This window comes from Pezoporus flaviventris, unplaced genomic scaffold, assembly GCF_033815535.1.
Source record: "Pezoporus flaviventris isolate CSIRO_AGI_PZ_B2104156 unplaced genomic scaffold, CSIRO_AGI_Pfla_v1 ptg000063l, whole genome shotgun sequence".
NCBI classification, from domain to species: Eukaryota; Metazoa; Chordata; class Aves; order Psittaciformes; family Psittacidae; genus Pezoporus; species Pezoporus flaviventris.
In genome coordinates, this window is record NW_026892611.1 from 2,721,978 (window position 1) to 2,743,983 (window position 22,006).

Genomic DNA, 22,006 nt, shown 5'->3' on the forward strand with positions numbered 1-22,006 from the left:
TGCATAACACCAAGGTGATACATTTTCATTCACTTATGAACTTACAGAAAACAAAGAAATTACTTATTTTACAAAAATCATGTGGCAAATCCATCTAAACTCTGTATCAGAGTTTATAATCTTTATAATTCTAATTCCATCTACAGAACACTTCTTTAACAGCAAATACCAGATAATTCAACTGAATTAGGAGCTCATCAGGACAGGGACTGTCCAGCTGCATGTCTGACACTGCCTCAACACCTGCACATAATGCAGTGGCTTCTTTTACAGTTTTAGAAACTATTTGATTTTGTCCTGACAGGGTTTCTGCCTGCGTGGCTCTGGTGATGGTTTCACTACTCCAAGATCAAGCAAATATTAAGTTTTCTTCTTCGGACACTCTGGAAAGGGATCAACAAGACCTCATGAAGACACAGGGGGACTCAGTATCCCCAGTTCAGCAAACTGTGAGTAAGCTGACCCAGTTCTGTTCTCTTTCTTCAGAGGCACAAGTTCAGATGCACCACTCAGCATTCGTAACTGGCACTGGAAGTTTTACTCTTGAGGAGCAGAAATCAGAGTTATTCTTCTGATCTAATCTTAAGCTCCCTCTAAGTTTCCTATTTGATTGCTTAAAAATCCTATTACTTTAAAAGCAGGAAATCCACCTAGCTACTAATCCAGTAAAAATTCTACATTGAAAGTAATTCTCACCCTGTTTCTAAAATAAATAAATAAAAAAAGCAGACAGACAGAAAGACATCAGAACTATTTGTTTACACCCTGCCAGTAGAGGATACCTTCAAGCACTTCAGAATTCCTTGGGTCTTATTTGGAATAAAATGATCTTTCTCCTGTTGTTAGGGTTGGAAAGGACCTTAGGATCATCTATTGACACACTGAAATTCATATGACTTAATATAATTAAATCTAGGGGGGGTGAAATCCTTATTTAACAAGAGATATCATAAACAAATGTACATAGGACTATAATAGAGAAGAGCAAAGAAGCAAGAAAGAAGAAGTTACAAACTCAGCAAGTTCGCGTTCATATGAGAAGGCAAAAGTGCCATGAGGTCATATTTGCTTTCTGCAGGACTCCATGACAGAATGGAACATTAACAGCTTTAATATAGACCCATGTGCAAGAGAATGAAGAAGCTTGTACCATGCTTCACTCAGAAAGCACTAGCTTTTAGGCTAACTTCCCTTTGGGACTTCTTGGAATGTGGTTCTTCCATGAGGGCACGTATTCCTTTACCTCTTCTCCTAAAGTATTGCAAGACCAACCTGCATTTGGAGGGGAAAGGACGAAAGAAAGGGAACACTTGATCATCTGTTCTGACTTTGTGTAACACAGAACATTATATTTTCCCCTTCGCTGAGCACAATAACCTGCTCTTGACTTAAGCACATCTTGTCAACAGGCATCCAAGTAGTTACTCATCCTTGATGTCAGGGAAAATACGCATAATTTCTAAGCTGAATGTGTTCAGCTCCAGGATCCAGACACTAGTTCTTGTTAAGCCTTTCTCTTCTAGATTAAAGAGCACTTCAGTAGCTGTTATTTTCTTTTTGCTGAAGTGCAAAAGGGAAGGGAGGAGATGAGACAGGAAGAAGGCTCAGATGTCTGCCTAGAGCCTCCCTGTCTCACAGAATGAGTGTGGCTATGTTAATGAAAGGAAGTGATGTAACTACCAACATATCTGGCAGCTTGTAACACCATCAGAGAATGAGATCAAGCTTATTTGACTAAACCTGTATATGACAAGACTTGCACTTATCATATTCCTGTCATTTAATCTTTCATCATTTGATCATACATCATCTTTGCCCTGAAATTGTAAGACCAACTAGTCAATAGTTACCCGAGACATCCTGTTTTTCCAAGATAGTTCAGTCTTCTCATTGCTTTTATTAATTTACTTTTGAACAGGTTTAAATATCAAGTAAGCAGAAACCCCCTTAGATCTTTTAGGGCTTCTCTGCATCAAGGTGGCTGGGACTACTAATTTTATACTTCTCATCAGCAATATATTTTTAAAGTACTTTTTTGTAAATAATGAAAATAATATAATATTTGCTCATGCTAATCCTAGATAAATGCCAATAATCCATTGCAGGATAATCCCAGTTACAATTGCCAACCATACGAGTCAGACGGCAGGACAGAAAGGAAGAGCTCAGAGTCTTCTCACAGCCCCAGCCCTGCTTCTCCAGCCCAGGATCAGATTCATGGGAGATATCCTACAAGCCAAGGAATTCACTGTGGCAAGAACAAATTTAAAGCATCTTTCAGTACCGAGAAGTTCAGGAAGTTCAGTTATGAGGAAAGCACTGCAGGAAATTATGACAGGTTTCTCAAGAGCAGCAGAAACCCCTTTCACCCTTACAAGAGGCAGATCAGTGAAGATGTCTTCCAGGAAGCACATCAAAACCTCCCACCAGAAGCTTCACCCTTCAAAAATGCCAGAAGCATCGATGGGTTTGAGGGTCTACCAGGATCTACAGGTCCTGACGAGTCAGAGTCATTTCCGACACACATTCCAAACATCTCCACAGAACAACCCTGGTGTAACAGCCTCCAGTACAGCACCACAGGTCAAGATCACACTTCACAAGTCATGGTCAGTATTCTTTTCTACTTTTTTTCCCCCTGTTTTCAACTGCAAAAATATACTTTTGGGATTATTTTCTTATCTCTTAATGAGAGTACCTGGGCATTTAGTCTCTTGTCAAGTTGCAGGCTGGAGCTCAGGATAGACAATCATATTTACATGTTGAAGTTCTCTATTTCATGGCCTTTTCCTACTGAAAAACAGTCCCCAAAAAGGTGCATAAGGACAAATGATTTTCCACTAGACACAATACATGAATACTCAATATCCAGATTCTTCCTGACAACAGGTTTTACAGCAGTAATTACCATTAACTTGTGGTTTCAAGGGACAAAAATTCTCAGCACAGTATTTTTCACACATATGACAGATTTGCTACAACATGTTGGCTGAGCTGCAAATAGAAGAGAAACTCTAAGACATCAGAATTACTTTAAATACAAGATCTGTTTATGGTATGTGCAGTGCAAAGTAAAGTGAAAAGGGCTGATATCCATGCTGGAGAGAAGCAAGTGCCTATTTCAGGCAGCACACAAATCCCTAAAAAGCAAGGGAAATTACCCTCCAGTATCTCCACAAAGTATCTCTACTGTGATCCAAAGTGTAAAGCGTATCTTTATAATCTAGAGCAGACAAAAACAATGACTACACCTGCCAGGAGAGGGCCCTAACCACTGGTTCTAAATTGCTGCTGTGAGGCAAAGAATTTGAGGGTTACCAAAAGAAAGAAGGGTTAAAAATACCCCCAACATCTCACCTGGATTAAGACAGTTTACCAGGGAATGGAGGGATGTTGTCAGGGTACATACCTGGGGATTGAAGCCATTCAGGTTAAGAAGGAAATTGATCTAAATCTCTTATTTCCTGAATAAATACTCATCTAGGTCAGATGAGTTTAATGCAAAACCTGTGAGCCATTGATGAAAAAAATCCCCATTTTCTTCCCAAATCCCTGGGCTGCACATTGTAGCAAATGTAAAGCCAGTGCAGCAGAAGCCTTTTACCACGTAGATGCAAGTACTTGGGAAATGACCGGCTGCTTGTTAATGTCTGAACAGTCAGCAACTTCAGATCCCTTGAACAGCTTACGTGCTGCTGGCAAGTCGACATTTCTGAAATGCTTCATCTTATGGTCACCAAAACAGCATGGATATTTATTAATATTTGCTGTGGCAGTTGCTTGGTGCCAGGAGATCAAACCAAGTCTAACATGCACCCCCTACACTAACCTATACCATAAAAGATGGTATTTATGGCCTTCCTTGAATGTCAATGACATCAACTTTCAGAAGAAAATTCCTGGCTATTGATGTTAAGGAAAAAGAACCTAAAGTCAGTCACTAGATGCGTGGATAAGGACACTGCTCAAGGCACATCATTCCCTTCACTGCTGGAGCTCTCTGCTTAGCACGCAGTTTGCTTGAATGGCTCTTCTAAAGCAGATGGTGTTACTACACACCATATGGTGCACTCAGCATTCCAACTACACAGCAAGTTTTAATATTCAGAACCTTAGCCCTTAACAGACTGAAATCCCATGTGAATCCAGGACAGGCAGCTGGGCAGACCTGGGAGAAATTAAGACTTGATGAACTTTTCTACCTTTATTTCCACAGTTGCAGAAATAAATCCCATTCTTATGATGTTTCCTGTATCTTGATCAAATTCAGTAGTCCCCTTAGTCTGAGTCATCTCTGCCACCTCTTTCCTGTGGCACCTCACCCTCTAGCTAATGACATAACTCCAGCATCAGCTCAAGGGACTGACAGTCTGCAAGATAAAATCAAGCAATGTGAAGACGAGACAGAGGCACATGTGCACACTCCAGAAGGAAAGCTGGAGTAGGCAGTTTGTGTGTAGGGAAGAAAGATAAACAGAAACTGGCATTTTCTGAGTTGCTCTTTGCATGCAATTTGGCTTGGGATTTCCTTTTTTAAAGTGGTAATTATATAAACACAGCAAATGTTTCTTTTTGTATGCTAGAATATAAATCAAATTCTAACACTTACTGTGACAGGATCAAGTCCAGAAAAGTAGTAAGCATAAAGAAAGACAAATCAGAATTATAATTAACAGAATTGCTCTATTTCAAGTAGAGGTGTTTTCTCTAATAACTCTTCCCTCAAATATTTTCTAGCAGGATCCAGACATGAAGCTCAGGACATCCCCCCTGGAAGGGCAGCCTGGTTTGTATTGCTATCAGCCTCAAGTGCAGCAGATGTATTGCCCCTCACATCCTTTCCATCAGGTCAGTGCTATATAGAGACCAAATCCCGTATTTCTAGCACTATAATGATACAGTGGTTATGGTAGTAATACAAACAGACAGGTGAAACAATGCCTGCTGAAGTGGTGTTTGTGGGGCCATGTTTATATACATACATTCTTTTTATGACAATGAGATCTTAAAAGAGCCACATCTAAATTTTTTTTAAAATATTAATGCATGGGCAGAAGAAAAAAGGGAAAAAAAGCTTTGTCAAACTGAATCTCAGTTCTGCTTATTTATGTTTTTACCATCATGCTCAAGAAAATTCACTTTGAAAGCAGATAAATTATCAACATAAGTGTTGGCATTTCAGGATCCCAGGGAATTAACTGTGCTTTAACTTCAGAATAAAAAATTAAATATACATGGCTGCATACTGAAAATTCAGATAAGGATAGAAACCCACTCTTAAAACAAGACATTAACAGCAAGAGAATGTTCATTCTCCTTGCGCTTGACAGCATACACATCTCTTTTGCAATCTTTTGACTGTTACATCATCCCCTGTGAAAGATTATTCAGCGAAGCATAATTGACAATAATGCTGATGATGCATGAGAATGCACAATATTAGGGCTGTTCTTCTGTAACTATATTGTTAATACTAAAAATGCACAGCAGCAACTGACACCTTGTTCTTCAGTGTGTTTAGATGTCATTTGAATACAGGTCAGTTCCTATTTTCAAAGCAGTATATACACAGTATCTCTGGAAGATCATACATATATACCTTAATGCTTAATACATGTGATCCTAGTACCTATTTATAGATGTTAGTGAGTGTGATCTACTGAGCTTTGAAAACCTGGCATAGAGGGAGGGTGAGTGTCACAAAGTCATTCTCATGACTCTGAAATGAATTTAACTTATTTCCTCTAGATATAAATGGTGGTGCTGTTCAATGCATTGAAAACATTGCTTGAAAGTCCCTATTTAAAACAAACAACCTCCAAAACTTATTTAAAGTGAAATTAAGGCAATGAGGATTTTACAGCTACAGAGGCAGAAATCCATGTACAAAGCCAGCACAATCGCTATAGCTCCTAACATTTACAACTGAATTAAACTTACAGCAAATTCACATATATAAAATATTTGACCATAAAAGCTCACACTTGAGTTAGGACTCCTTTGATCCCAGTGGCTGATGACTGATACTGGAATCAACTGTACCATCTCATTCAACTTGCTCAAGAAGTATAAAACCTGTGACTAACTGAGCAGTGATTTCAAACTGTGCAAAGCAAACAAAGAGCAGGTTACTGTATGATATTTCACTGGGATTAATTCATATGGTGCTACTAGTCTGAAACATTGAAATAATAATCATACCATTCATCATCAGGATTTAGTCCCTTATGAGGAAAAAGAAAGGTTATTTCTGGCATGATTTTCTTATAGAGGAAACTTAAGTAACATCTGAAAACAGATGCTGGATGACCATAAAGAATGAGAATAGATAAATGTTGGGATTTTATCAGCACTGATAAAACTAAATCATCTGTCACAGGTGACTGGTTAGGAATTTTAGTTGTTTGGTAAAACATGACTAAGGAAGAATGAAAGAATTCCATTCTCAGCAATGGATTTTCATATTTAAGTGTGTATTTTTCATACTTATAAATCCCCCACCTGTCTACTAAAATCTAAAGGAAGATGTTTCATTATTACAGTAGATAACCCCTCAGATACAGAATGGAATAAAATAGGGACTGACTATTAACCACTAGGAGAGCTTTTATGGCCTTTCCGAACTTCTAGTGTCTGGGACCAGTTAAACTGATCCACAGGCTGGTGTGACAAAGCTCAATGAGCACCCTCAAGTACCAGCTTCTCAACTCAGGTTCCTTGTCAAGTGTACAGCTGCTAAACAGATGTGAGAAGGCGTGAATAACAGAGCAGCAGTTCTCCTACACTGAGTCAGGAAGTATGGCTACAGAATCATCTCACTCCTGGCTTTTTCTTTTACCTACCACTCTGGAATTCCACCAGCCAGAATTCACCAAACCTCCTTTTTTCCCCCCTATAATGTGGCAAAAAGGTAACTATCTTCTCAGTTTTATCAATACCTTCATAACTAGAGTTTCTTGTTAGCCTAAAACTCACTAGAAATGATAAAAGGTAATAAAACAGGCTAAGAAAGGTGATATTACACTATCATTCTAACTTACAAATTGGATTATTTCCTTATTGCTATTTTAGAAGGGTCCCAGATGAAGGATTATCCTGCTACAAATATAAACTAGCTCCCCACAGGGACTGCAGTACAGACATTGTGTATGTGCCACAGTACCACACATCTCACAGTATAAATGTCAGCTTGCTTTAGCAGAAACTCCAGTCAGCTGCTAACTCAGTGAGTATTTCTAATTTCTTTATTCATCCTGTGGCAGACACCCTTCCTCTGTCACTGCTGAGTTCACATCAGAACTATTACTACACACTGGCATTAACCACATTCAAAAAACCTACAAAATTAAAGCTGAAATACACCTTCTGGGAGCTGCCAGGCAAGATACAACAAGCACCAAGAGGACAGGCTTCCATCCACCTGCAGGCTGGCACTGTGACAGATCTCTTACATGCAGCAGGTTTCTGTTAGACTTTTCAATATTTGTGCTTCTTAATGTTATTATAGTAAAAGTATGGCAACATGTTCTACTACTCAGAGGAAAGAAACAATAGGCATAAGCAGCCAGCATCATAACAGGTAGAATTGCTGTCTGTGTGCCATAATCAGATACTGGAAAATGAAAGAACATGTGATACAAGACAGAGGAGAAGTGGAATAACATCTTTTGCATGAAGCAGCTCTATTATTAATACTTTACATTTAAAATTTGAATGGAGCAGTGCAATTAAAATCACTAGGAAGTTACACTCCAGAGAACGGGCCCTTTAGCCTGGAGTGAAGGATGTGCAAACTACGCCTCATTTTTCATTAGAGGGATGAGAGACATCAACTCTTTGGTTAATTTTGTCCAAATGATAAAATGGCCTCACCTTCCCCTTTGCTGGACACAACACAGATGATGATTCATAAGAAAAATTACTTCTTGTTGACCTGAAAGAAGTAGCAGACACTTACTGAAGTCACTTACCCACCCACCATAAAACATGGACACCTTTCATGCCAGTTGTGCGACTGTAAAACCAGCTCAAGCCTGTCATACCAGACCATTCCCCAGCCTCTGTTCCCTCAAAAAGGAGTAATGAAACCAATAAAACAGAAATAATCCTTAAAACACCCAGTTCTTGCCCTTGCTGATGACATCACAACCAGCCCCATCATTGTATTCTTTCCTTTCAAAGATCCACCAAGACTAATAAAATCAAAATCATTGTATGAATTACCCAGTTTTCCACTCTGGTGCAAAACCCACACACTATGCAACAAACCAGGCAGCACAGAACTGCACATGGAAAATAGTTCAAGGTTAATGTGGAGACTGCCGTTTTGCCCAGGATTTAGTTTAACAAGGCAGGACACGATGAATGAGTATGTACATCTCATTTCTTTCACCCTGTTTACCATAGCAAACAAATTAGTGTATTCAGTATGTTTGTCCACATTCCATTTCAGGCAGTTCAGTGTTAGATAAAAGTAAACAGACAAAAAACTCAAGCAACAACAGTAAAATTACTTAGAAACTGAAATAAATTATTCAGAATCCAGAATAAATACATTAACTATGAACATTTTGCAAGCACATGATAAACTCTCACATGCATTTTAAGGCAACAAAGACCAAGAGCGACAGAAGTTATCGGTCTGAAAATAGGAATGACAGTAAGAAACTAAGGAGACGTATAAATTACCAAGGAGATTTTCCCAACCAGTCTCGAAAGCTACATTATAATCTTTCAAAGGAGCCATAAAACTCTCATGACACATGACTTCTAGATCTAAGCAGTAAAACACTGGAACAGGGCTCAGCAGCCTTTGAGTACTAGGGAAGGCATGCAGGTAGTTTTTTAATAGCATATGACATGACTCCTAATTTTGGCCATGCCCTAGCCCTGGCATCTGCAAAGATTCATCTGTAAGAGGCAGAAATTCCTCTCACACTGAGCTCTGAGTTCAGTGGGAGCCTTTGCCTCTTGGAGAGCAAAATTGATGGTATCTCACCTCAGCAGCAGAGCAATTCTTTGTTCTTGAAAGTTGCTCACTTGCAGGTTTAAACTGTAATTTGGAAAAGAAAAAGGTGACCAACTGCTGTGTTAAAAAAGTGAGAACAAACCTACAGAAACTCTGATGCAATCCAGGCTATCTGTGCGTGTTATCTCCCCTCTTTCACCATTTTTTTTGCATGGGCATATCTCTATCCTGGTGACTGCATGATAGGCCAGTGATTTCTTTAGTGTGTCTTGAGAGTGGGACAGGCTTAGAGATCTCCTGAGGAGACAGCTTAGCACTTCAGTCTTGAGGAGCATTCTGCTGCTTGTCCCAAGGGATAGGGTGAGGGTAGCACAAATGCTATCTGATTTCAGGTATCCTGGATAATCTTTTTAGCTTTCTGATATAGAAAAGGGGGGGGTTGAGGAAAGCTGCCTGAAGCCCTTAAACTCCCAGCCCCTTCCAGAAGCCTGTTTCTTGCCACTGACTATGACAGTAGCCTCACAGCCTCGCAAGGTAGGCAATATGAAAACCACCTCTGAGAAACACCTCATATGCCACTTGTCTGTCCCTTGGAATGACACTACTAACTTATTCTAGAATAGCATACCCACTTTGTATACACATCCACTACAGCTTTGGTGGTTGTTGTTTTGGGGTTTTTTACTTCTTCACCTGGTAACAGCAATTTGAACAGATGCTTTGGGATGCTGTTATGAATTTTCTGGAGACAATTACTAGGGTTCAGTTAGTCCCATTTTTCACAAGAACTCAGTAGCATAACAGGCAATAAGAAAGTACTTTTTTTACATCCTTCAATTTGGAACACACTAAACAGCATCTGGTAACAGTCAACGTATCAGTGAGCTCCTCCTCATCCATGCCCTGTTTCTTCTACTTTTTGGGTATTAACAAGTAATATTAATGTCTTCCATACCATGCTAGAAAGACTACATCTGGGTTGGCAAAACAGGTATGAAACATAGGCAGAAAGCAACATCCTCAGAGCTAGCTTAATAATGTTATTAAGAAATAAGTATTTTTGAAAGCTTGTTGAGAGGTCAAGTAACATTTCTTTTATTCTACCACCAGTATTCCTCGGGAGGCAGCTATCCTGTGACTTACATTACTTCTTCGCACTACCCCTACCAACGAATCGCTCCTCAAAGCAGTCAAGAATCCCAGCAGCCTCTGTTTCCCAAACCCATCTACTCCTACAGGTAATAACATACTTTCTCAGGTTCTAATGTTACAGGAAATACACTGTTTACCCATGGCCTATTTCCAGCATCATTTGCAACAACATGCTTATTCTTATTTGTCTTGCTCCCAGTGTGCTCTGTCCTGTTTGTATGAATCACAACATGTTCCAGACTCAGGGGCCAAGGCAGAGGGAAATGCAATGTTGTAAAGCTTGTGAACAGTTTTGATCACCCCACAACAGCTAGATGTTTCTCCAGTATAAAACCTTAGGTGCTGCAAATTTCATCAGCACAAGACTAATTACCTGTAGTTGTCTTCTCCAGGACCTGTATTAAATCTGATGTTTTTTCTCCAGTTATTATGGCAAAGAAATGCCTAAAAACCATATCAGATATGCCAGTCACCACACAGGTTTAGCCCCCAGAGAGCAGCTTAACACAGTAGACCAGACAATTGCATTTTAATTGTACCTTCTTTCACTGTCATTTTGACACTCTTCTTGGGGCCTTTATCATTCAAACACAGCCTTAAATAAAAACACATTAGTAGAATTTGAAGGCTGTGGACTTGATTCCAGTTTGTATTACTTTATTTTAAGCCCTGGCTGGACCTTCTATGTGTGCTTTCAGAATTACCTCCAGAAGTTAAGCAGTGTAAGGAGACCGATTGTAAACAACTGGGTGGAAACTTTGAGTATCATCAGTGTTCATGCTCAGGCAGTGCAAGTCACAGTAATTACATACATTGAAAAAACACTCATTTTCTGCTTCTGAGGAGCAGAATAAGCTAAATTTTTTTTCTTTCTCTCTCTGAAGCATCCTGATCTTCATGGCACTCAAAAACAGCAAGACAGGGAGTTTGCCAGTCAGTGAGATTTACAATTTCATGACGGAACACTTCCCTTACTTTAAGGTGAGTGCCAAGGGGATGGGGGGGAAGTCTCTCTCTCAGCTTACCTGGCAGCAGAGGGAATAAAGAGGGGAACTCGATCTATGAAAAGGGATCATTTCTTAGGTAGATTAATATCAAATCAATTACACACTATATACCTTCATGATCACAAACCACCCAGCATCTAAGGCCTAGGCAGAAACATGAACATGATATGTGGCAATATTTAACACAGAAAGATATTAAGAACTGTTCTGACTTTGAGTTTGTGCAGATAACAGTGGCTGTTCCTCACCAACAACTCACCAAAAGGATAAATACTTTTAAAAACATATCCATTCCCTCCTCTCTGATCTCAAATACAGGCAGAACTGGTCTTGTGGCTTCCTTTGCCACCAGTAGCACCTCCAGACTCATGTGGAAGCAGAGGCTCAAGGTTATCTGGCTCTGTTCTGGGCCTGGAATATCAGTCTTGGGCAACTTCATCACTTGCATACACTGTACAAAGAGAAGTATAATATGTGATAAATAGTATTAAGCTCATAATTACACTGTAATGTTGGTGAAGGTGAGGGTGTATGGTTTGCAGCAGTTACTATTGAAATTTAAATCCATGCTATAAGAGAATGGTTTCTTGCACTTAGACTGCAAGTGGAAAGAGATTAGTCAGGGCATGATCCAAGAGCAGAAGGATTACAGTGAACGTTTTAAAAAGAGCTGTAATAGAATCATCAACTGCTACCCAACACAGAGCTTTATTATTGCTGAGTCTTCAAAACCGTCTCACTAAAAAGTCCAGACCAGGTGACCTGCAACTGTTAGCAAGACCCAGAAATGAAAAATAAAGCAACAAGAGTCTGTTAAGCTTCCTACTATGAACAAACATGCAGCAATTCAACCAAATTTAAAGCAGCTACAGAAAGGCAATTGAAACATTTGTATTCAGAACACTAAGGATGACTAGAAATCAGTGTTCAGATACAAGTTTGCAATGGTTTTGGACACTAACTGAGGATAAATAATGCCCAGAAAAAATTAAACTCGAACAGGTCAGTAACCAGAGTAATAGAATACATGAGCTATCATGAAGGAAGAACTGTTAGGATCCTTTACACTTCTGCATTCCCAGATTTCCTCCCAAGGGAATCACCAGCTGCTCAACTGCTTGCTACAAGCAAGTGAAGGGAGGAAAAAAAATAAATAAATAAAATAAAAAAGAAAGAAACGTACCATCACAATTCAAGCAGTGTTCGGTCACACCATGACTGCTCGTAACCCACTGAAACAAACCTGAAACACTTCAAGTCACAGGGACACAACAGATTTTTAGGCTAAACACACAGAGAATTCAGCAATGACAGTAATCTGAACAGGGAAAGGAAGAGCAGCAGAATGGCATGTGACAAGAACATAGTAACCGTGAATTTCCTGTCATTTTCACAACAAGAATAGATTTAAATACTTGTATTTTGTCCCTAACAGAATAATAACTCTATATGCATTTATCACTAGCTGAAAAAAAATATTAATAATCCAAAGGAAAATAGTTTGAGGAGTATGGAAAAGGTGCTGGCCCCCAACATCTTGAAACTGGTATTTTGTGGAGTTCCGCTCCCCAGTATAATGCACAAATCATGGAATGCATTCCATCTGATCAATGTTTTCTGGAAAAATAACAGGAGTTTCAAGCAGAGAGGTGGGAATATTAAAAATAAGTTTTACAGATGTCCACATTTATTCAACAGACCAAACTGAAGTTAATTCTCCTTTGACTTGCAACACAATCCATTATAAAATTAACTAACCAGCAGGTTGCAAACCAAATGCTGCTGCTGCCAACATGCACAGAATTCCTCTGACACAAGACTGTGGCTCTGCAGGTGTCACCTTCCTTGTCCTGAAGTCATTCTGACACAGCAGAAACATTAGGGAGATACACAGCCTCTCCTCATCTGTATGTTGTGTGTAAATATTGTGTACTGTAGATACTGTGATATTTTGTGTGTAAACATGTACAAATAGGTGTGTTCACGTCTGCCTGTGTGTATACAGACGTGTGGATACACATGCTCAGCTTGACAGAAGGTTTATTTCTATCACAGCTTTAAATAACTGTTTTATACCTAAACTTTCACTTTCTTACTTATCAAAACTTGGTCTTTTGCTTAATTCATTTAAAAATTGATGAGAATGAGGTTACTGCTGCTATATGCATCATAGAAAAAGAATGATACAGGGGGTAATACTGGAAAGTTTTTTGTGACTGTCACTATTTGGTGACAGCTTTCTATTTGCATTTTACTTACAAATACAGTCTTCAGCAAGATAAAGGATTATAAAATCAGCAAAGAATATTTTGTTGTTGCTACCAGAACTCTCTAAACAGCAGGATACAACAGGGAGAGGGGAAGCAATTAAAGTTGGAGAGAAACAGAGTACAAGTGTACACAGAATCTTGCTGGGAGACATTAGATGATACAAGCCTAGTCAAATTAACTTGTATTCGCTGCCACAGCAAATTTAGTTTCTATGATGCAACAATCTCATTTCTAGTTGAAACAGAGCAATCCAACTCCTACGTCCTAAAAAAAACATCTACGCAGCTAAAGTCGAATTACTCTTTGATGTACCTCTCCCTTCTCTTGAGACCTAGATTTAAAGAGAAAGGGTTTTGCAAGATCACTGAACTCTTTAAACTTCAAGAGGCGGTCAGGATCAATGGGTCTGTGCAGTAATATTTTTTGCTTGTCATCCTTTTTGTCTTTGTAGTGATTAGTGAGTCTAACAGAAAGCTTTAATCTTGGTAATTGGAGTTATTGCAGTGGTCCAAGAGGTTAGGAAGGTCTGTGGTCTGATGAACTTAGAACAGCAAGTTGCAGTGTCCAACTCTACACAGCTTCATCCATGCTGTGCTGAGTACAGCAATAGCAAAACCAAGCCGTAGCCAGGAGATTCCAACTGTACAAGGGCAATGCAGGAGCCAGAGCTCAGTTCTTTAACAAATATTAACTTAAACTACTAACAGAGTTGTAACATGATCACGCTGCCAGAGTGTTCCTTCAGGGCCTACCTGGGTAAATGACTGGTTTTCACTGCTCAGCAATCCCAAGTTTAATGCAAGAACCTGCTCAGCTCTTGGCAGCAGTCTCCAGCAGAAATCCGTGTACTTTTTGCTCTTACGTTTCTAAAACTACCTCATAGTTTACACCCCCACACATTCTGAAAAGCTCTGAGAAACACATGCCACTCCCATCTTCCCTGGTGCTTAGCAGAAACACTAATTATCCTGTCTAGATACAGCCTCCTATGCAGGGCACAATCATGAATATTCTTTCAGGTCAGCTTCTTCAGTAAGCTAAACATGCATCTTACCTAGGAGCAACAGTTCTATTTACTTTTGGAACTGCCAGAAAGCAACTTGAATATGATCTGCAAAGGAGAAAAATTGATTCATCAGCTTTAATATTACCCTGTGGCAGAAAGAGTTTAAAAAGGGAGGTTTTGCCCCTTTTTTTTGTTTAAACAGAAATGCAGTATTCCACCTATGGGACCCTCTGACAGAATAGTGAAATGCTGACATCAGGTGGGCCAAAAGGGTAGAAATTGCGCCGCGATGAAGAGAAAGTAGCTTCTTTTTTAGTAAGCAACATGTATTTAACTTCCACTATTGATTAACTTTATTTAATGAGGAGAGCAAGTATTAAATTTGACCCTGAAATTCTTCAGTAAGGCTTTTAACACCTTAACCCACTAGATTTTGCATTCCTGATAAAAGCAGTATTTCTGTCAAAGCGTGCTCAAAAATGCAGGGTAGCATGTGAAAGCAAGAATGGACACAAGTCCATTTATAAAAGATGGTCTAGAAGAGATCTGCTACTCCAGGAAACATTTAGAGAAAGTATCCAAAAGCTGCTTTCTGTAAGTGAATGATCCCTATAAATAGGGCCTAAGAATGGAAAGGAAACTTAACATGCATAAAAGGGAAATTTTCATGTTTAACCTCTTTAAAAGTACTACGGAAAATCATTTTTATTTCTTGTGCTCTCTGGTCAACAACTGCAACAACCAATATTTTACATCCATGAATGTGAATTAATAGCGGCACACAAACAATGTCACCCACCTTTCAGAGAGCTGTTTGATTTTTTTTTTTTAGCTCTTATGACACACAGCTGAGGATTTTCTGGAAACAAGAAAAAGCATCCAAAACTGATTAAAACAAAACAAAAAGGCTTCACATACTCTAGACTCCTTGAAATCTGATGAGCTCTGAAGTCACTCTTGAGATTTCTCATCTCTGCAAATGCAGACCCTTTGGAAAGAATCATTTGACTGACACAGATAAAGCTACAATTCTGGGCTTTTAACTGGTCCTACAATGACAGGGGAGGTGTAGCTGGACAAGCAGTTGCATCTACTACAAGGAAGCTGGGTTTTTCAGGTTGATTCCTACCATTACATAGCAAGTCATTTTTCCCACTCCCTTTTTTTTTGAGCTTACAGTGCAGTGGCAATGAGCTAAGAGAGCTCTACTCGGATCTGCAACAAACAGCATCGTACAATACCTACCAAATGAAAAGCAAGGAAGTGACACATCAGGAATTTACTGTAGGAATCTTCTGATATGAATATGCGTACTAATTTACAAAGCCTTAATGTGATGGGCAGCATTTTCTGGCTGGATGACTAAGGAAACAGAAATGAGTGAGATCAAATAAACATACACCAGAAAAACTGAAACGCAATAAAAGCATACAGTGCTGTTTCTTCAAGATCAGCATTTCAGACTAGCAAACAAACAAGCATTTCCCATCAGAATCCGAGCATGACTGTTTTGCTGAGTATTTCCCTCTTCATTCCCTACAGCAATATTAATTATCAATGTTCTTCTACAAGCAATCAGGGAAAACAGAAATATTGTAAAGATTAATTTGTATAAACTGAGGGTTTGCACTAAGCTTTCTTTTCTTTCCATTCTTGCAGTTGAATGCAAACCCCTTCCTTAGAAAAAGGAGGGAATTTTGTTTCCCTCATCAATCAGAAACATCCTAACTAAAAACAGAGGAATCATTTTAATGAAGCTCACACGCACTGTTCAGCCTAAAGGACCTTCCAACTTCTACTACCAAGTTAAAAAAAAATGCAAAGCAAAAAGATGCAGCAATCAGATGTACAAACCTGTATCTCATCCACTGGGCTTTTGCTTAAACCATGTGGTTATGTAATTGGCTACACCTCCAGCAGCATGCCAAAATGCTTTTGAAGTCTGCCTGGACAACTCATTTGAATCCAAGTGGCACGCAGCCCTTCAACTAAGTGTTTGAAATATTTCTAGGTGTGCTAAAAGGGATTAAAAGATTTCCTGTTAGTTCACAGTTCTGGAATATAATTCTTTAACACATTTAATTCTTGTAATTTGCAAATTCAAACATACAGTAGCCCCTCTGACAAGGCCAACCTTTTGCTTAGAAGATCAGTTACTATGTTATCTGATTCCTCTTCCCACACCACACGACTGTAACATTTTTGTGGCTTCCTTCTATGGTACCAGTTTCATTTTGTAGAAAGTATACTCTAACCAGTCAAAATAGAGAAATATATTTGTATTTTTTCCTTGAAGTTCCATTCTTAGACTGGATTTGTTTTTCCAGACAGCTCCGGACGGCTGGAAGAATTCTGTACGTCACAACTTATCTTTGAACAAATGCTTTGAGAAAGTTGAAAACAAGTCAGGCAATTCTTCTCGGAAAGGCTGTTTGTGGGCTCTGAATCCAGCCAAAATCGATAAGATGCAGGAGGAGCTTCAGAAATGGAAGAGGAAAGACCCAGTTGCCGTAAGGAAGAGTATGGCAAAGCCAGGTCAGTAATATATTAGTGTATTTGTTCCCAAACAGTGTAACCCAGAACTTTTATTTGCAATAGACATCAAGCTCTATAAGAGAATTTAGACAGGATTTAGGAAAGCATTTAAGAACTTCCCTGGTTATAAACTGATTGGCAAAACAAAGAATTAAAATTAAAAGCAGAATTAGATAAGACCTGGTTTTGCAGGAATGCTTCCAAATAGGCACACAGAAGCCTCACCAAGGGAACATTTTCTCTTGACATCTCATTAAATTTTAAAGTAAAACCAACACTGAAATAAGTACTAGATAATAAAATTTGAAATTAACTGATAGTATCCAGCCTTTAAACACAGAGATGCAATTTACTATATACTCACTTGGCAATGCTAATTTAGAAAAGCATTTCAGACCTTAAGAGTGATCATAAATGGGTTAGCACTCGTTTGCCATTCCACTCTCCCATTTCCTAAAGAACACTAGAATTCCAGCTGCAAGCTGTGAAGACTGAGGCTTTGTTAGGAGTAAGTTAATCACGGGCTCTTTTCTTGTTTTGTAGAAGAACTTGACACACTGATAGGTGACAAAAGCGAAAAGCTGAGATCTTCAATGATGTCCTGCAGTCCGACTGGCGTTGCAACTGCATCCCTTTCCAGGCAGATGGCAGTCCAATCCCATTCCTTATGCGAGCCCTCGCTTTCCTCCGGTATACCACAGCCATTACATAGTATCCACGCAGCAGGAGCTCTACATGTCAAGAACCCATTGCCAAATTTGCTTGGGGGGCAGCAAACTGCGTGCTATACATCAACACAGGGTTTTCCTCAAATCTCAAGTACATTAATGCAACAGTCACCCGACCCTCAGACCCTTTTTCCTTCTGCGGAGGCTCAAAGTGAACTCAGAACTCAGCCTAGCATCACCCAGGACTCACCGCTGCCGGCTCAGACCCCCCCCAGCTGTGGAGTGAAGATGCTGACAGAGCACTCTACAGCCAGGACAATGCAGGACACGCTCATGCAGGAAGGAGATCTCAGCAATGATATCGATGCTCTTAATCCATCCCTGACTGATTTTGATCTCCAAGGTAGGCATCTCAGGCATTTTTATTTTGTAGAGTCAGGCTTATTACATTACATCACATCACAACCTGCAACAGATGCATGTATATCCTTCTTTCTTAACTACTTGTCCTTGCCACTGCTACGAAGACTTGCTTACCAGGATACATGATTTTGCACAACAGATTGACATCCAGAGTTTTGAAAAACCCAAATGCTTACTCTTGATTACAACTGCTGATATTGAATAGTACAATACAGTACTTAGAAGGTATTTTTTAAATTTCTCACTTAAAACTACTCAAGCAAAATTATTTAGTGCACGTCAAGAGAATTCTCATGTGAGAGGCACAAGCAGAAGTCATTTTGATTGAATTAACATGTCAACATATTTCTTTATCAATATTCAAACTCCTTCCACAACTCTACTCACAGGAGTGCTGTTTACTCCTTCACAAGACATTCATTCAGGGCATGATCTATGCCCTGGACAATTATATTTTCCAAGGTGTGTTCTTAAATACTTAGTCATGCAATGCTGACAAGTAAAGGGTTTTTTAATGTGAAATAATTGAGTCACCTTGAATGGACAGGATTTTGAACATTAAAAACATAGCTTTCCATTAAAAATAAGGGAAAAAACCCAACCCACCATGTGTGCGTACGTGTATACATATATATGTATTTATATATGTGTTTATATATAAATAAAACCTGCAGGTTCCAAATGATAAAGCTCTTGCTGTACCACATAACATGCAAAAACTGCCTTCCTGCACAGGCAAAACATGGTACAAAAGCAACCTAAAAAACAGAGCAAAAGAAACCTCCATAATCTATATGACCCAGCAAGTGCCATTGTGCCGTCACAACTATTCCACAATCCTGTCATGCCCAGATCACTTACTAAGATTAACAACAGTTTTTTGAATCCTCAGCTTCTTCCTCTTTCAGGCATTCCACACATTTCTCTGATCCTCTTCCCACTTCATTCTGGAACATGCTCATTTATATGGTGAATATTCTGAATGCTTCACCAATCTGGTACAATTCCATCAAAATTATCAACACTTAAATTAGAATTTAAGGCAAGGCCTGCACAGCTGCAGCAAAATCATTATGCATCCACACATTAAAAATAGTTCTTTTAAAAATCAGCATTATTCTAGCAAATGGCTAAATATGACCCCATTTGACAGTCTGCAGGCGGTGGGCATAGCTTTAGAACAAGTTTTCCCTGATACAGTCCCCACAAGGAAATCTTCAATGATTACTATGAAAAATATAGCCCTCCTGTAGAAACTTATGTCAGGCTTTCGCTGTGATATGCGCAGAAATATCAGCAGAAAGATGAGAACTGTTTTGGTAAACATTAGGAAAAAGTCCCATTTCAGATCTTTTGATTTGTCAGGTCAATCAGATACCCGGTGACTTAGTTCACTATTTAGAGAACCATAAGAATACAAGAAGGCCAGTCATAAAGTAGTATTATTTGCAGATTTGTCCCACAAAGTGCCAATAGCTCTTCCATAACTTATAAAGATAACAGAGGCAATTTCCTTTTTCAAAATTAGTGATGGGAGGGGGTTTCAAATACAAGTTATGCTACCTAAGTACACATTTGCAACAGAATCTTAATTATCAAGTGAAATAATTTTCTTAAACTAATGCTGCTTTCTCAGATTTAAATTTAAGGTGACAGACAACTAATAACTAGTGAATAATCTAATCAATCTTTTTCCTTTCTCAATCACAGGTGATTAAGAACACCTACACACACAGCATACTAACTGTATAATTACTGACCTGTAAAACAATGTTCAAAAAGCATATATGAAGAAAGTTGACTCAATCCCTTTTGTTTTGTTATAGGAAACCTTTGGGAGGAGCTGAAAGACGACAGCTTAGCTGTGGATCCCCTAGTTCTCATTTCATCATCCCCAATGTCTTCCCAATGTTTCCCTTCTCACTGCCAGATGGAGAACACCAGCAGCAATAGCATCAACATCCAGAATGGAACCCCACACAGCAATGTGCCTGACCTACAGCTCACTACTCTTTACTCTGCCTTTATGGAACTGGATACAGTGTCTCCTGCCTACCTAAGTAATACTGGATCCAAACCTATAGCACTAATGTGAACCACGCACCAACCTAGTTATTATTACTTGGTCTGAATACAGTCCTAACCATCCCACACACTGACCCGCCTGATTTATGTCAGCTGAAACTGTGTCCATTGGAATAAGAATACTCTTTTTCCAGAACTCACCCGCAGGATATGTAGCTTTACTATGACAATTTTCTACAGACAGATACTAAGAAAGTTTAAAAGACTATTTAAAGATAATATTGTTAACGGCTGAACTGGTCAACACCATTTTATCAAGCCACTCATCTTCTCTATCTTCCAGGAACAAATGACTATAAGAGGAAAACAAATTATTGACATTTTTCTTTTCTTTTTCAAAATGAAAGCTGCTTGCAAATGAACACAGAAGCCAGAGCTTACAATAATGTAACTTATTTCTTGGAGCCAGTGATGGCAACAACATCTTCTGCACACAACTCAAAACCAATCTGCATATTAAAACATTTATAGTCCCCTTGAAAGAAGTTCTGGGGGTTGGTAAACAAGAACATAAACTGAAAACTCCGCAAGTATTAGAAGATAGAGGACTAGCTGCTGCCAGACTAAACCAAAGCAACAGATAGAATTTAGCAAAAAATATAAGTTTTACTGTGTTTAAAAAGAAATTTAAAACTTTGCTTTTTTAATAAAAAAGAACAAAATTTAGTAGAATTTTTACTTGGCTGAAAATTATTCACATTCATTCCTCTATTTTTATTCAGATAAATGAACAGTAAGATGAGTTATTCAACCACTAAATCAAGATTTTTAAAAATGCTAATAAAGAGAACAACAATAGTTGTGGTTAGCCAAATCCAAACAGCACCTGTTTTAACAACCAGCTGCCATCTGATGCATCCAACAGGGTTTATTACAATGCTGAATTAACTCCTGCACTAGAATAGTGTCTGGTTCCTACCATGAACTAAACTAAGGCATCTCAGTAGCCAGTTTCTCAGGAACACATTTCTCTCTCTGATTTACCATAGAGGTGCTGCTCATGACATGACAGAGCAGCGCTTTATTTCAAGTGAAGCAATCTAAACCCAAAGCAATCTAAACCCAAAGCAATCTTGAGCAGGAACCCTTAACAGTGCTAAGGAAAAGAGCCTAAAAATAACAAAAAAAAAAAACAAACAAGTGTCTTGAAGTGACATCTCTGTTCACATATTACAGAAACTTGGAAGAAACTAAGGAGGTTAAAATTTACATCAGATCAGGTCACACTGTGAAAAAGCAACAATGAATTGCAAAGTACAGAGCAGGTAGAGCAGTGGGACAGTACTGCCAAAATAAATGCATGTGGGTTTAATAGCCACTTTCCCACAGCAAGGTACCACCATAAGGTGCTGCCAGTTAAGGCTGAAGCCAAACCCAGGATGAAATCAACAGTCTCAACCATGCCTACTAGCCTAGACTTAAACCAAAATCAGATTAGGGGCAGACGGATAGAGAAGATTTAGGAAGAACACATGATGCAAGTTCATAATCCCTGATGCAGCTACCAAGAGACCCTCACTTGACTTGAGCCCTTCTTTCTCTGCATTTCCTGCAAACAGAACAAGCAGTGTGAGACATGCATTCAGTTTGCCAAGCTGCTTGTTGTGGCTTAAGCAAAAAAAAAAACACCCAGCAGGAACAGAGTTCTGCAAACATACTAGAGCTGGGTAAATCAATTCTTGACCATCCTTACATTTAGATAAGGAATAAGGAAACAATTTAATATGCCACATCACTAGAAATGTACATATTAAATGATAAGCCTTAGTAAGTATAAAGCTGCTAAACAACATATTCAGAATAATTTGAGTTACCATGTTACAGATAAGTAACTACCAAGCACAAACTTTTAAGAGCAATAATATTATGCTAAATACCTTTTTTGGAAAAA

At 38.9% G+C, this 22,006-nt stretch overlaps 1 protein-coding gene and 2 long non-coding RNA genes across 3 annotated transcripts in view; 1 reads left to right on the forward strand and 2 right to left on the reverse strand.

Moving 5' to 3' along the window:
- Positions 1 to 8,543, reverse strand: part of LOC133277868 (uncharacterized) — a 46,782-nt gene extending 38,239 nt beyond the window's left edge. The window contains exon 1 of the long non-coding RNA XR_009746379.1: positions 7,873 to 8,543. This is a non-coding gene — a long non-coding RNA (uncharacterized LOC133277868). The remainder of the gene's footprint in view (positions 1 to 7,872) is intronic.
- FOXN1 (forkhead box N1) lies at positions 291 to 20,857 on the forward strand. Its single transcript, XM_061470073.1, has 8 exons — positions 291 to 449; positions 2,106 to 2,609; positions 4,738 to 4,848; positions 10,079 to 10,206; positions 11,005 to 11,101; positions 16,732 to 16,939; positions 17,483 to 18,010; positions 19,857 to 20,857. Exons 1-8 carry the CDS (start codon positions 330 to 332, stop codon positions 20,123 to 20,125), a joined length of 1,965 nt encoding a protein of 654 aa, XP_061326057.1. The 5' UTR covers positions 291 to 329; the 3' UTR covers positions 20,126 to 20,857.
- LOC133277866 (uncharacterized) lies at positions 9,448 to 16,897 on the reverse strand. Its single transcript, XR_009746375.1, has 3 exons — positions 16,259 to 16,897; positions 15,204 to 15,263; positions 9,448 to 11,578 (listed from the first exon to the last, which is right to left on the reverse strand). It is a non-coding gene; the product is annotated as an uncharacterized LOC133277866 (long non-coding RNA).
- Positions 20,858 to 22,006: the final 1,149 nt, after the last annotated feature.

Coding starts and splice junctions, on each gene's coding strand:
- FOXN1 (XM_061470073.1), top strand. CDS start 330: ATGGTTTCACTACTCCAAGATCAAGCAAATATTAAGTTTTCTTCTTCG. Junction 2,610..4,737: donor ATCACACTTCACAAGTCATG/GTCAGTATTCTT, acceptor AATATTTTCTAG/CAGGATCCAGACATGAAGCT. Junction 10,207..11,004: donor AAACCCATCTACTCCTACAG/GTAATAACATAC, acceptor CTCTCTCTGAAG/CATCCTGATCTTCATGGCAC.